At 34.4% G+C, this 13,926-nt stretch overlaps 3 protein-coding genes across 3 annotated transcripts in view; all 3 read right to left on the bottom strand.

The window, feature by feature from the left end:
- Positions 1-484, bottom strand: part of LOC105171425 (beta-D-glucosyl crocetin beta-1,6-glucosyltransferase-like) — a gene marked incomplete in the record, with an annotated part of 1,797 nt that extends 1,313 nt beyond the window's left edge. Inside the window, 1 exon segment of the mRNA XM_011092541.2 lies at positions 1-484. Coding sequence (XP_011090843.1) covers positions 1-387 — 387 coding nt within the window.
- LOC105171424 (probable protein phosphatase 2C 35) lies at positions 1,994-4,706 on the bottom strand. The gene is made up of 2 exons (XM_011092540.2): positions 3,104-4,706; positions 1,994-2,304 (listed from the first exon to the last, which is right to left on the bottom strand). Exons 1-2 carry the CDS (start codon positions 4,100-4,102, stop codon positions 2,167-2,169), a joined length of 1,137 nt encoding a protein of 378 aa, XP_011090842.1. The 5' UTR covers positions 4,103-4,706; the 3' UTR covers positions 1,994-2,166.
- On the bottom strand, positions 8,192-9,664 carry LOC105171423 (S-adenosylmethionine decarboxylase proenzyme 4). The gene has a single exon (XM_011092539.2). The coding sequence runs from the start codon at positions 9,520-9,522 to the stop codon at positions 8,497-8,499; it is 1,026 nt and encodes a 341-aa protein (XP_011090841.1). The 5' UTR covers positions 9,523-9,664; the 3' UTR covers positions 8,192-8,496.

The raw sequence follows: 13,926 nt of genomic DNA, 5'->3' as shown, positions 1-13,926 counted from the left end.
AATCTTGGCAGCCCACGGTTGAAAACCATCGTATATAAGCATGTCGGGGTTCAGAGAAGTAATGATGTCGGAGAAACTTGAGTTCGACATCTGAAAGGCTTCATGCAGTTTAGGCAGGAGATGGGGCGGCGCATTCTTGGTCGTGTGATAGCATGGAGGCAGCTCAGGCGCTGAAGGTAGATGGAGTTCCACCAGTTGGATTGAAACAGAGGACGAGGTGTTTGCAAGAACATCATTGACAGAACTAAGATTGACTGCTGTGGAACAAAAAAATATGTCGAAGTTGTGGGTTGACAGATTCTTGGCTAGTTCAAGATAGGGGAATACATGTCCATGGCCTATCCATGGAAACATCAGAATGCTCAAATTTGCTTGTTTTGCCTCCATCAAGGCAGCCAATTTGCCCTGTTTCTTGGATTGCTTGTAAGATATATGCAATAATGTGTTGTAAATTTCTTGAAATGGGAAACCTGTCTTACATAAGTTTGGTACTTATCCGAATACAAAATTGTTTACAAAAAGTGGGGCAGTAGTTATATATAATAGGACAGAAATCAGGCGGTTAGGTTTGGTTTTATCTTTGATGCTCGCATGGGTTGCATCCTTAGGTACTATCCCATGTGCCGACTGTTTTTGCCCTGCAGTTTTGCTTCTTACTGGCTTGGTTACAACTTGCAAGACCAAAACCAAGGTAAGAAAGAAAACACTGTTTTTTCCTTTTAGATGGGGGAAGAAATGAAAAGGTGAAACTTGCAAAGTTCATCCAATTAAACCTTCGCATAAGGTTTGTTGTGTTTTACGTGTAATTTCATTTGATAATCTTATGATTGATGATTGTTGTGTCCTATATGATGATCGGCCAATAAAACAAGAAAGACTAGATTGAACTGATATAGAGAAAAATAGACAAAAATAAACTACAAAAAACGACGATTAATTGATGGAGAGAAGCCTTGCACATGGGCTGGAAATGGCGACAACCGAGGATGGTCGCTTGAACAAGAGTGAACTGATGAGAAATTACAAGAGTGAAGGTTTATTTGGGAGAGTACAATGTCTATATTTGGGTGTCAAATTTTGATATTTCAGTTAGGGGTTGTTTTGGTCTTTGTTTTTTTCATTCGTTCTTTATCAAAAAATTTGAGTGTAGTTTTGTATTGATGCACTCCTCATGGAGGCATAGTAAGATTTTTACACACTTCAAGTGGATTAATATATTTTTTAATCTAGCAATAATATATTTCTAATTAAAACAAATTTAGAGAGTGCATATCTACTTTACCCTAATAAAAAATGAAAATGATGATATCATCTTTTATTCACAGTAAATTCTTTTAGCTTAAGGGTTTGCATGTGAAGACTGAAAAGGAGAGGCCAAGCTGAATAACAGGGAAGGCCATCCACAGCAGAACAGGCATTTGAAGAAGGCGGTGGGCAGACACCAAGACAGTCTTTTCAATGGGCTGTTTTTAAAATTTGTTATTAATACAAATGTATCGTGTTATTTGAAAAAATATAAATAGCACCTTAATTAACGACTGACTGAAAAATACTCCTTTTCTGACAGCTCATTGTAGGAATATTTGTTATATGATCGATATTTGAGAGGATATTTATAATTTTTTAAATAATTAGGAGTATTTATAATTATAATAAATCTCATGCTAATTAACCTGGAAATAAATGCAAATGCAGAGATCTGGAAACAGACTCGTGTTTAAGCTGGCTGCCTAACATACCCAAATTCAAATTTTCATTGGAGAAATCTTCATTTCTTTCTACTCATTCGGCCGTGCAATCGGCCCACAAAATCCTGTCGATCACTCTATCCAGCAAGAAGTGATCTTCACGAGATTGGGTGCAGAATGATGTGTTAACATAATATACTTGGATTTGCTAATTTACCAGATCCATGGAAAATAGCAAGCCGATGGAAAAATATGCAGACATAAACTGCTGCTTCATTGAACCTGATATGGGAGATTATGCGAAATAAAGAAACGTCCTTCAAGCATCAGACGAAGTAAACCAAACCATAGCAACCATAACATCTTGGAGTTGGACTAATGAGAGTATACATCTCTGAAATCAAAAGATTACTGCTACTTTCTAGATGATTAAAGAATCAGAAAATCTGTGAGCTGCTAAAGTAAGAAGCCCGATAATTTATACATTACTCAAGTCTTTAATGCGTACAATGATGATTGTTATATCATCCGTTCGATTTTCATGCTCTAACCATAAATTGTAAGCTTCTCCAGCAATGGCAGAACAAGCATCCCTGGGATCTGCATATTTGTTAACCTGCAAGGACGCAAGGAAACAAACAAAATCAGATACAAGAAAGGAGACAAGGGATTGCATGATTGGTGCTCTCTTTTGTGTGCAATCATGGAGGTTTTAAGAAGGAAAGATTGCAACCCCTCAAACAAAGGGTTCCAAATAAAATGAGTTTCTGCCTGACCTTTGTACATGATTAAGAATCAAATTCATCGTCACTTGAATTGCATAATAAATTACATACATGAGTGTTTAATGTTCTACTAACACTTTATCCTTCAGGTTGCAGCCACCAAACATTTTTCTTCCACAGACCATGCAGGAAATGCTCTAGTTCTCACTTGCAAAGATTAATATAGTGAAAAGTCCTTAAACAATTATTTACGATGTGCAAGTGGCCTACCAAAACTTCTTAAGAATGGTTTCGTCTACATGAATGAACATGAGACGGTACCAGAAACCTAAGACTGTACATGTTTATAAGCCGTAACAACTAAAAGTTATAGAATAGACATTTTTCTTTAAAAACATCAATATTAACTGCAAGTTTGCATTTATTGCTTCGACCATATTGTGTAGCAACGTATAAGATGCAGTTCATCTCTTATAGACTTTCACAATTAACTTTTGGAATAAAGGCTCGTGCATGTGGCATGTGGGTGGGTGGAGTTTATATAAGGACTGAGCATGATTTTTTGGTTTTTCTGTTATAGTAAGAGGGATGTGCAGCAACCAATAAACTTCAATTCATGCGGCAGATCTAAAATGAGAAACAAGTGAAACAAATACATAATATTTCGGCACTAAATACGTGTAAATGTACCATGTCCACAACGGTTTGGCTGGGTAGGAACTCAAAAACTCCATCACTTGCAACAACAAAGAAGGGATGGCTAGACGTAAGCTGCACGGTGGACACCTCTGGATCAGCAACCACACCTATCTTCTCTGCCATGTTATCACCAACACTACGTGTAAATGCAGTCCCAGGATACATCCCATTTTGAACCCACAACCTTGGTGGATCACTGCCCTCAGTCTCCTCATCCCCCCATGATTGAATTCTAGGATCCTTAAGCCCTTCTACTTGATCAACACTCAAAACCCGAGCCCCACAAAGCTTCACTCTTTCACATTCATCTTTTCTGAATGGAGTTTGATCATACGACAAATCTTGAGCAAGAACTCTATTCCCCTCCTTAACAGCTAAAACTGCTCTAGAATCCCCAACATTTGCCACATAAAGCTTATCCCCAATGACGAGAGCCGTAATAGCTGTAGTACCACTCATAGAATCATCTATACCACTGTTATGAAGTTCATCGTTTGTAGCCAAAAATGCATTACTATACGCCTTAACAGGATCATCCAACAATGCAACATCAGTTGACAAGATTTCAACAAGCCTATCCTTAACAAAAGTCGAACAGTGAGTGCCAGACAGACCGTGCCCATCAAACACACCAAAGAAATGCACATTTGGATTCCCCTGAATGTTTGTCCTGACACAGTAACTATCTTGATTTTCCTTATCAGGGGTTTCAGGGTAATAACCGCGCTGGGAAAGGACAGAATAGGTTAATCTGAAATTGTGAGCAGGAACATCGACAACATCTAAAGACGTATTTGCAATAATATGAGCATTCTGACCGGGATATAAACCCAATTCTTCCTTGTTATCGCTGCGCGAAGATGGTGCATGTTTTCTGCAACACTTCCCCTGAATACAACCCATTTTACAAGTGAAATGGAAGCACTTGCGAAAAAAATTCGCACTTGCACACCACTTGCTTGGTAAGAAACCTGAAAGAAATTTAGGCATCTAAACCCACAAAGCAATTTGATTCTTGGGGAAACTGAGCAAAAGAGGCTCCTCCAAATCCAACATTGTCAAGTTTCTTCAGAAATTACCGAATAAAATGGGTCATTCCATACATATATATACAAATACAAGGAAAAAGAAACCCCCAAAGGCTGTTTCGTGAAATTGAACACTAATTTTATCAAATTATAAGGCTCTCTATTCTCATAAAAACAAACAAAAAGAGGGCTCCTCCTCCTCCTTTTCCCTTATCCCCTTTTTTCTCAAGAAGCAAATTGGAATCCTCACCGAAATAACCCAATCAACAAGAAACGGTGGCAGAGACAGGGAATTTTTAGAGTTGTTGACAGGAACAGGAGCCGTGCTTGAAAAAAAAGGGGAAATAAAAAATCCCTAAAATCAACCCTAATTACAAGCAAGCAAAAGGCAGAACCTTTTTGGTTTTGATCAAACAACAGAAATGGCTTTTTGTCAAATGGGCATGGAAAGAGGGAAAGGTGGGCTTCTCTTGTGGGTCCCACCTCAGGAAAGATTGTACCTTCTGCCAGGAGAAATTCAGATCACCAACACAACACGAATCTCTTTAATGGCTTTCTTATTCCAAGAACCAATTTTTTTTCCTTCTTCCAAATAACAAAAAATGATTATTTTTTATTGAGATATAAAAAAAAAAAAAAAAAAGGAAAAGAGAGGTTGAAATGGTATGATAAATGTCATACTAGGTTTTGGTCTTATGTGTGTTGTTGTATTTGCATGGAAGTGGTATTCTCTCCATGCCCATCATGCTTTCTTCACATCCTCTTTTGGGAGCAACATCCAATTTTGGATAATTACACTCTATTCCTTATAATTTGTTGTAGTTATATATAAATTTTGTGTAATTTAACAAAGTATTTTTAGCATTTATGATATTTATTTTTATCCAACAATCATATGTTAGTTTAAATTTATTAAATTTACAGATATTAATAAAGGAATTGAATAAAAATCTATTTATCTACTCTCGATTGACTTATTACAAATAAAACAAATTCTTTTTATTACTAAATTATTTTTATACATTTTCGCACGTTAATGTATATGAGGATACATTATGACCCTTATAAAGTTAGTGTAGTTAAAAAAAAGAAATATTTGTTTAACTTATAATAAGTCAGTAAGAAGTCAATTGGAGTAAATACGGATTTTCATTCAAATTTTTTTTTAATATCAACAAATTCGATAAATTTTTACTAATAAAAAATATATTTCTTAGACAAAAATTAATATTAAGAATATTAAATATAATTTTTTATATTATATGAAGGGAGGTTAGTGTAATTATTCCTTCAATTTTAGGTGATAGAGACAAGAAAAATAAGACAAAGCAGATTTATCCCTTTTAACCCTTTCTATATGTGGTTGGAATTTTGATTCTTGTATCAAAACAGAAAAAAAAAAAAAAATTGCATTTGATTGAAAGAGCCTAGACGAATTTCGTAGACCGTCAATATCTCTTTTTTTTATTATTATTTATCAACAAGATCAATTTAAATTTAATAATATTAAAAAAATATAGTATTCTCGTCTCTTTCAAAATAAATTTGTCATTTAATTTGAATCAGAATCGTTAAAATTTCTAAAAATATTTATATTTCTACATTATCTTCGTAATCAAAAGTAAAATTCTATGTATGTCATGAAGTTATGTAATTGTATGCCTTAATAATGAATTATCAATTGAAAAAATACGCTAACGAGGCCTAACTTAATTAGTGAAATTGCCCATAACTTTAAGTTGATATATTTGAATTTCGTTGATATTACTCTACTTTAAAAAAGAATTGTTATTTGTAATACCATATGAATCACTTATCCAATTAAAGCTATAAATCTCCTCATTAATTCTAACATTGAGGGTTAAAGTGTCACTTATCTTCAGAACATCATGCTTGTATTGAGGTTGTCTTGTTGTGTTGCAGAACGTTTTTTCCCATAGTTGGAGTTGTCTCTTTGTGCTACACAAGTTTCCTTTGTATGAGAATCTTGTGACTTATATCCCTCCTTCAAACATTGTTTATTTATATCGAATTTTGTCAGCCATCTATATTTACTTTGTGATAATTCATCAAAATCCTCATTTTCTTTTATTTTTATTTATTCAATTTTATGGTTGGTGTGAGCTGACACTTCATTTTAATACCATCATCATAGTTAAAAATTTAAGAATTGAATTTTGAGAGGATTCGACTTTTGTAGAATATTATATATATATATATATATATGATACCCAATAAAATATTTTTTAAAAGTATGAGCTCCCACCAAGACAGCCCAACAGATCAAGCTCTTTTGACCCATGAGCAAGGTAATAAAGCTCATAACTGGCCTTATTCTTATTAACTTGATAGGTCCAAAAAATGAGCACAAGTTCAATTTTTTTCGTTATTTAAGTAATACGTATAGGTATCCAGTGATACTGAATTTACCCCAACTACCTTCTAGATATTGCTCTACGAATGCCTATAAATTCAGGCGTTGTGCAGTCATTTTGGCGACACAAGCTATCATATTTTTATTCTCATTCTCTTATAGTATATAGATTATTTTCAGCTCATTTTTTGCACTCCACACGAATCATATCACTGTTTAATATTATTTTCAATCATTTTTTTCACTTTGATTCAAATTTTTATTTTATTTCTTCAATAAACTCTTATTAACTTAAGAATTTGAGTACTAACCCCTATTTTTGCAAGTAATCCGCATTAATGTTAGAATCCTTATGGTAGGGTTAAATCTGCGTAGGCATCAACATCGTAAAAGAATTTAGTCAAATTGCTAAATGAAATCGAGACGTTAAAAAGATTGACATATGATAATCATTAATCAAGATTTTTATTAAGATTAATTTGAACAAATTTAAAAACCATTAGCTATGTAACTACATTCTTAACTTATAGTGGGTTATAAGAAGTCATTAGATTTCGGCCCTTGACACTTCCAACTTTGAGATTTGGCCCACAACTAGGCCCAGTTTCAGTAGTGAAACAACCCATCAGCCCAAATTTTCGGCCCAACAAATTAATGTCTTCTTCAATGATTAGGTGGGTCAAAAAAGAAAACAAATAAATGCATGGAGCTACGTCGTTTAACTAGAGCCCAAGAAGATATTAAAAAATAAATAATCAAGTACTTATATATATAAATATGATAGTCAGGAATTATTTAATTTGAGGGTTGAATTATTGATTAAGATACTATATATGTCAAGTACATATGTATTGTTTCCATTATTAAATTATATATAAGCTGATCGAATGTTACATGTTTAATTAAGCACAGTTGGCCCCCCAATTGCATGCATGCATGCAAACTCATCTGGACAATATATAAATATAAATAAATATATATATTAGTTAATTAATTCCAAGAATATTATAAATAAACAAGTGGGCATGGGGGATGACACCATCAACATCAATATTAATTACAAAATCTGTAAACTCACCTGCTTAAGATTTTTATCCATATCTTTATACTCTTCTATAGGCATGCTTGCTGACTTTTTTTTTTTCTTTAAATATCATATCTTGTTTAATTAAATATGAATATAAAATATTATGTGTTTGTGTTCAATTTGTATTACCCTTTTTAAAGGGATGTTCACAGCAATTTCTGCTCCGATTGTGAGAACAAATTGTAGAAAAAATTATTAAGTTAAGCAGCATCTCCACAGACATTTGAGTATATGGAATAAAAAACTTAATATTTACAAATTTATCAATAATCTGAAAATAAATTTTCAAGTTATTTCATTAATTAACTGCTGCAAACAATTTTTTATTATTTTCTTTTATTAATGTAGACGGATTAAATTTTATATTGCAAAATATATTGAATGAAGATCCAAAGTGAGTATAGGAAGAAAGAGGAGAAGATGCAATAAGTAGAGATGGTAGAAAGTTCATATAAAAACATATATATAAAGAGGAGAACTTTTCATAGATCCTCCCCACCCCCACCCCCACCCCCACTAACTATGATCAAACCTTTCAATCTCAAAATTTTTGTAGGCGTGCCATATCAAAGTGGGGTGCAATATTATGATGAACCCAACACCATCTCCATTCTCCAATAATATTAATAATAATAATTCTCACATCATCCCCTCATCTCTAATATATCTTCATTTTTGCCCCATTTTTATCTCTTCTACACAAAGTCAACCCCACATTTCATCATCCAATCCATTCTCACTTCAATTAGCATGCATCATCATCAATATCCATAATTCCTACCCCCCCAAAAGAACAAGAACAAAAACAAAAGAATTCCACCTAGACCCTAAAACTTTTCTCATTTTACTTTTTTGCACATCTAGGCACGTCCACCACCACCGCTCCTCCCACCACCTACTTCCGACGAGTCGTGAATGCTTGGGAAACCACGGTCCCGGTGGCCGGGAACTCATCCGCCGCCCGACTCCTCAACCGCATCCCTAGCGGCTCGATCGCCTTCGCCACACCTCTCCATATCTCGTGTCCGGTGGGGCACGTGGTTGAGACGGACAATGCTGCCGGCCGGAAAATCTTGACCACCTTTTGCAAGACACCGAAAAACTCCTCTCTATCATCGTAAACTGAGCCGACGCACTCGAAGCTGGCATAGCTAAACCCGTCCTCCGGCGTCACGTGCACCGTCGAGTAACGGTTTCCGTCGAGTCCATTCATTGAATATCCACAAGGGTCAAAAGCGTAGTCACAAATAAGGGCATTGCGGTTTACGTCCCTTATTCCGGTTATCTCCGTCATCTCTTTCCCGGCGGAGTCGCCGGTTTTTCCATCATTGAACCGGCGGAAGAACTTCTTGGCCAAAACCCGGTCCAGCTCCGTCATGCAAATCTCCACCGTGTACAAGTCGTCTGCATCAGCATCAGCATGCATATCTTCCTCATCGCTGGCAGTGAAAACGTGCCACTTGTAACACGATTTCGAGTTCATGACGGAGGCCTTTTTGAATGAAAGATGTTTTGGCAAATTCTCTTCCAAATACACGACTTCGTCTTTGAAGCTTGTGTGAGGATAGGGTTGTGCCTGGGGGAAAATGAAGCTGCCGCGGGTGTACCTGCACCCGCAAAGAGTGAGGCCCATGGTGATAGCATGGTCCACCAATGGGCGAACAGATTTGAGCAGCTGGGTTGTCCCACAAGTCTTGATGATGATCTTGTTGGGGTAGACAAAGAGGCTCGACTCAGATAAAACGTAAGAGTCAAAATATCTGTTCCCCACGGCAGACACTACGGTGCACTGCACCGCATGCAATACTTTCTCCAGTGAGAAGAAGTCAAGTCTCCGGAGACCCTTTCCGGAGGCCGGATCGTCGCCGGAGAAGGTGAGCTCAAGCCTCTTTTCGAACCCTTCGAACCCGGAAACCGCCATGAAAGAAAGCAAAAGCAAAACTTATATATGTATAGATAGATATGGATATGAGAGAGTAGTAATCAAGAATTTGAAGAAAGTGAGAGTGAAATTGGGGGATGGGAGTTGAGTGAGGGAAGTTGAGGTGTAGTGAGTGGTACAGGAGAGTGTGTATATATAGGTGGTGGTGGGGGGATGAAGAGGAAGAGAGGGAGTGGGGGGCATGCGGGGTGAGGCAACCAAAAAGATCATCATTTGGAGGCATAATGAGTGGAAGATGATGGTTATTTTGTGGGTTGTGACATCTTTTTGAAGACAACTACATCAATCTAAATTCATCAACACCCCCCCATTTTTCATATATATATATATATATATATATATTAATAATTAATAATATTTTATTTTGTTTGTAGATTAATCATAGCTCCGAGGTCGGACAAGAATGCATGCAATGGAGGTTTGGTAGAAATTTAGAGTGTTGGGATTAATCATTTGTTGCTGCTCAAAAGCTGTACCACTACTCACCACTATACATATATACAAACCTACGTACACATAATTCATTTTACAAACGTTATTTTTAACCACCCTATCATTCATATTTTTAACTCAATAAAAAACCATGCAAATTAATCAATACATACACCCCAACTTCAACTTAATTAAGATTAATTAGCATATATACTGCACGCCCACGTATATATATAATACCAATTAATTACGCATAATTACATAATTTTGTGCAATTTCTTTTTTTTTTTTAAAAAGGATGATAGATATTGGTGGCAATTATTTAGATGACTGAATAATATTAGAGGAATATATATATATATATGTGTGTGTAAGAGAGAGAGAGAGAGAGAGTAAAGAGAGGAATATTATATTATTTTAAGATGGGTAGGTTAGAGAAGTAGTAAAGAGACATAATAATAAAGTGAGATGGTCATATGCATGACAATAATTATGAGAGTACCTAAGCGGAGGCAGGCCGATTTCCTTGTTTGGGCTGCTCTCAAGTGCACCCCCCTTCCCCCCCTACCTACACCCATATATAACCAAATTTAAATATAATATATGAATATTTCATGGATGTATTAGCTTATGAAGTGGTATATATATATATATGTAATAATATAATTATAAGAAGTAAATTAAATAAAAATAAATAAACTTATGCAGATAGATATAATTGCTGCTGGTTTATTGACTTGAATTAATAAATGTAGTTGAAAAGAGAGAATTAAATGATTATGGAGAAGTCATAAAACCCAGACATTATAGATTGAGTTAACAGTTGAAAATTGGTGATAGGGAAACCAAAATTAATTAATTAATTAATGTGTGAAAGGGGGGGGGGCGTGTGTCCTTCTCCTTCACTGATGCACAGGCCAATCACATCACCTTTTCAGCTTCATGTATTACACTTTACATATATATATATATATTGAAGGAGGATGAAACCTAGTTTCTCAATTTCTTTTCGTCAGAGCTCAATAATTAATTCCAAATACATGTGTAATTTGAGCTATATAATTAAGAAAGTTCGACATAATTATAAATATTTTTTCGTTATTTAAAAAATTATAAATATTTTATTAATTTTAATATTCGTCTAATAAGTCTATTCCATTAGTCTCTATTAAATTTCATCCAATTTTTATAGTGAATTTGTCAAAATATTCTTTTAAATTGTGAATTATAATTTTATGTTATGGTAATTACAATTAATAAATATATAGAGACCAAAATGGTTCAAAAATTCATTTGGGCACGTAGGGATGGCATGAATTAAAAGTATAATCACCTTATAAGTTGTTTCAAATTGAAGAAAGATGATGAAGGCTAGCTAGCTATTTCACATATATAAATAGTGCTATAAATTCACCAAAAACATTTCCCCTTAGCTTTTAAGTTACTTTTAGTTCAACAACTAACAAATAATTACACTAACCCTCAATCATATATATATATATATATATTTTCTATCTCCAGCAAGACATCGTAACAAATTTTAATGTTGAGCACATTACATATATTTTATAACTCATATGACATAATTATTCAAGATTAATTAAACAGACCAAAGTTTTGAGTTTCATTACATTTTAAAATAAATTGATATTACAGTCGACAATTAATTGGTATATATACATGTGTGTGTGTGTGTGTGAAAAACTAAAAATAATTGAAAAATATGGGGGGTGGGGTGGGGTGAATAAATGAAGGGAATTTGGAGATGAGGGGAATGATGTTCATAATGTACGCAACTATGCGTTATAGACAATCTTATGGTGGGCTGGCACACTCCCATTATGACCACATCTCTCCCTCTCATCTGCTGCACGCGCACCACCAAACTCCATACACACACCACACAACACAACACACACACACACATCCACATGTGTGTGTGTGTGTGTGTGACTTGTAGGAAAAATAAATTGGTCAACTATATATATTGATAGTAGGTAGTTTGGAACTTTAAGGATAAAGGCAAGCGATTTTTTGAACCAAAATCTTACTTCAAAAGTATAACCAAATCTCTCACCTTTTTACATCAAAAGCTGTACTGATCATCAGAGAATTTGGATAAGGGCCGATCCACCCACAAACACACCCTTACATTATTAATTAATACAACACACTAATACTACACAACACACCTTAATTTACCTTAATTATTCGCCTCCACTCATTCACATTTAATCTCATCTATTTACTATATATATATAACAAATGTTTTGTTGTATCAGCTGATTTAATACAATTCTTGATGAAGATAGCATTTATCGACTGATTTAATTCTCTCTATACATAACAATAATTAAGATTAATTATAATATTTGTTATGTGATTAATTTATCATAATAAAAATTATATGTATTTATTATCTAAATTAGCGTATATGTATAATTAAAGAAGTAATTAAAGTGCCATGTAAGTAGACAAGAATGTAGTAGTATGTAGGGTACGTTGAAGACAAGGGAGGGCCAAATTGAACTAATTTTGAAGACACAAAGACCCCACTACCAACACACATACATAGGTCGACAAAATGCATAATTTGGGAGGGTTACAACTGACTTTAGCCGCCATACATGCTTGCACGCGCACATACATATAAATACACACATGTTCACACAAAATCCAATTTTTTTTTCTTTTTATAATTTTTCATTTAAATTATCTTTTCTTCTTTTTTATCAGGAAAATTACAATGTGATACTTTAGATATTTGTCATAATTATAAATACTCTTTGTTATTTGAAAAATTATAAATATTGTTTTGAAATTAATGGACGTCTAACAAATACTCGTCGTGACAGTCCATTATACGAGATATTTGTTATAAGAGGATAGTTATAATTTTTAAAAATTAGTGTGATATCTATAATTATATAAATTTTAGAGAAAATTATTGTAATTTATCTTTTCCTTAAAAAAAAGAAAAAGAAAAAGGAAAGAAAGTAATGTTTTTTGAGCACTAAGAGTGTGAGTGCACTGTACCATGCGCACAAAAAATATTGGTGGAGGGTATTGCCCCCTGCTCCTGCCCCACCACTACTCTTACTAATTGCTGACCTGGTTTTGGTTTAGCATTAATTAATTAATTGGCAAGAGTTTGATAATACATATAATTTTGCAACCACTTGCCTGCATGCCTATATATGTGACTAATCATCATTATTAATTAGTTGAATATTAGAGTTTGGTTTATTAAACTTTGATGCAAGAAATTATGTGTTCTTCCACTTCCATGCGATTATTATTTTTTTCTTATTTTCTCCAAACTAAAAAAGACATGCAGTACCTACAAAATTATTTCGAATATAATGATTAAGCAGATGTTGATCAAATTAAGGTTCATGATATCTTTTAAGGAATTGATATTTGGTATTGGTAATTCAACCTGCACATTAGTTATACTTATAATATGTCGATAATAAGCAAAAATTTCAATGTACTAAGTAGCCCGTTTCAGACAAGAATTTCTGGAAATTAATGCAATAGAAGAGAAATATTGTTGTTGGAAATGGGGGTATGATGGATGAGCAAGGTCGCTAGCCAAGGATGTAATAAATATTCATTGCAAACACTAGTAATTAATTAATTAATTGGTGCAGTAGGAAAGAGATTTTAATTATGGTGCACACACTTCTTACATATATATATTAATCTCTTCTTCCCACAACTTTTTCCTAGTTATCTTGCCTTGCCTGCCCCCCCACCCCCCACGTACACGTTTGTGTGTGTGTATGTATACATAATACATTATACATAGGTTGTCTGCAGCAGCAGCAGCACTCATCACTGTATCACCTCCTCGAGCCCTGCTACCACCAAATCTCTCTCGAAGAAGTGGATTAGAAGATCAACCTTACACGCTACATCATTCATTCCTCTCTCTCTCCTCTCCTGCCT

Source organism: Sesamum indicum, linkage group LG10 (genome assembly GCF_000512975.1).
Source record: "Sesamum indicum cultivar Zhongzhi No. 13 linkage group LG10, S_indicum_v1.0, whole genome shotgun sequence".
In the NCBI taxonomy this organism is placed as follows: Eukaryota; Viridiplantae; Streptophyta; class Magnoliopsida; order Lamiales; family Pedaliaceae; genus Sesamum; species Sesamum indicum.
Note: the sequence above shows the minus strand (reverse complement) of the source record. Positions and strands in the feature narration are given on the sequence as shown.

Bases quoted from the DNA above. Each gene is read 5' to 3' on its own strand.
- LOC105171423 (XM_011092539.2), bottom strand. From the start codon at position 9,522: ATGGCGGTTTCCGGGTTCGAAGGGTTCGAAAAGAGGCTTGAGCTCACC.
- LOC105171424 (XM_011092540.2), bottom strand. From the start codon at position 4,102: ATGCCTAAATTTCTTTCAGGTTTCTTACCAAGCAAGTGGTGTGCAAGT. The intron at 2,305-3,103 runs GTACATTTACAC...GCGTCCTTGCAG, and splicing joins GCCAAACCGTTGTGGACATG to GTTAACAAATATGCAGATCC.